The following is a 2,008-nucleotide window of genomic DNA, read 5'->3' as shown; positions in this document are numbered from 1 at the left end:
TACTTCACAATTCGATGTTCAAATGCGCCATATGACAATCGCTGATCTGATAAGTCAACACCAAACTTGTTTTTATTGTACTCCACTACACAGGCTGGCTTTGACTTCTCTCTTCCTCTCTGATCAGTGAAAGTGACCATCTCAGCAGTGTGCCTTGTACCTATCGTATGCACATTTCTTTTGTCCTTCCAACACAGTGCTAACATATTTCCTTTACGCCTGAAAATAAGTTCACCTCGCTGAAGGTTTGAATCTTTTATAGCATGAGGCTATCCCTGCTGAGATTTTCTTGTTGTTTCCACAAGAGCAGTTTTTGCAGCTTCCAGTTCTGAAGCAAGTATTGGACTTGTGTAGAATCTGTCTGTAAACAAAGTGTAGCCTTTTCCTGACAGTTTTGCAAGCAATGTCTTTACCAGAGCCACTGTGTCAGACCTTTCACCCGCATAAACAGAGAAATTCCAGATGTAACCTGTGTCAGATTCTGATAACATGTACAGTTTCATACTATATTTATTTGGTTTTTGTGGCATGTACTGTTTGAAATACACATGACCTCTAAATTTACACATGCCTTCATCTATTGTAATTTTTTGAGATAGTGTATATGCACACTGGAAATTAGCACACACATTATCTAGGAGGGGTCCCACCTTGTGCAGTGGGTCATAGCCAGTTTCTCCTTTCCTCTTAACTAAGGAATTATCACTAATGTGTAAGTTTCTCAAAATAGAAAGAAATCTGTCAGGCTCAAGATGTTTGGACAGAAATTACACGACACAACAGGGTTCTTGGACCAGTGCTCTCCTATACGTGGCCTCACACTTACGCAAATATGGACTACAATTGCCAGAAACTTCCTTATTTCCATAAGTGTAACTCCTTTACACTTTGACAATGAGCAGGTGGGTGAAAGGGAATTTGTGCTTTGTAATTTCCTGATGCATTGTTGAGCATACAGATTAGTTTTTCCTTTATATGTTTCATCATACTGTCTGTCAGGAAATATGAAAAAAATTCTAGAGATGCACTGTTCTGGTCTAAACTGAAAACATTGTATATTCCAGATTGTCCTGAGAATAGATTGATATCTGGTGCATGATCAGTAGTCATCCAACCTTCCTCAGAATTGGTGCAACGCACAGGTCTCGGCTTCCCCCTTGCCGTCAGTCTCGCTCGTTCCTCAGGCACAATATCGACAGGATTACTTGCTGCTGAAGTGCTTGGACACCTGCTCTCCTCTTCTGAATCTATCAGAAGAGTAGTATTTTCAAATAAAGTCATAATTATGTACTGAGAGTTTTTTCAGTGAAAATCTGAACAAAAATTATATATCTTTTGTTGTCAGAATTCTTTACCTGAACTGCCAGAAACTTCTTCTTGAACATAGTCCACATCATCATCAGCATCATCTACAATATCTTCCTCTGACAAATCAATGTCACTTTCTTTCTAAATCACGATATAACTCGCGAGCAATTCTTCATCCGTCAAGCCACGCTTCACCATGTCGACGGTACTGAGACTGCATGGGAAAAAATTGCCACTCACAAAACCCGGCAAATAAAAAGGGAAGCACACGCTTCCTCAGCATGCCCACACCATCTAGTGACCAATGCTCAAACTACAGTCCATGCAGCCCCTCCCAGACAAGCAGGAGCCGTAAGAACACACAAAGGAAGGAAGGGGAAGAACGAGAATATGCGCCCGTAAAATTACGGGCGCTGGAGTTTCGGGCAGGCCGCACCCGCCCGTATTTTCATGGCGCCTAAGTGTTAATATTTAATTTAATTAATAGTTTAATTAATTAATGTAATATAATATATTAATTAAAATTGGGGAAGTGTGAGTGTTTTTTGAATTAACTTCCTTTCAGCAATTATTCTAGGCTGAATTTGGATGATGGGAGGGAAAAAGTCCATAATCCAGTAGTTACAGCTTTTTGATTGTAACTATGTACATATACAGTTTCAGAGAGTTGCTTCTGATTTGTTAAATCATGTCCATGGCT

General features: G+C 39.8%; 1 protein-coding gene across 1 annotated transcript; it reads right to left on the bottom strand.

Moving 5' to 3' along the window:
• Positions 1-269: 269 nt before the first annotated feature.
• Positions 270-1,406, bottom strand: LOC126188405 (piggyBac transposable element-derived protein 4-like). The gene is made up of 4 exons (XM_049930007.1): positions 1,356-1,406; positions 1,141-1,290; positions 772-1,042; positions 270-691 (listed from the first exon to the last, which is right to left on the bottom strand). The coding sequence occupies exons 1-4, from the start codon at positions 1,404-1,406 to the stop codon at positions 270-272; spliced, it is 894 nt and encodes a 297-aa protein (XP_049785964.1).
• Positions 1,407-2,008: the final 602 nt, after the last annotated feature.

This window comes from Schistocerca cancellata, chromosome 5 (assembly GCF_023864275.1).
Source record: "Schistocerca cancellata isolate TAMUIC-IGC-003103 chromosome 5, iqSchCanc2.1, whole genome shotgun sequence".
Lineage (NCBI taxonomy): Eukaryota > Metazoa > Arthropoda > Insecta > Orthoptera > Acrididae > Schistocerca > Schistocerca cancellata.
Note: the sequence above shows the minus strand (reverse complement) of the source record. Positions and strands in the feature narration are given on the sequence as shown.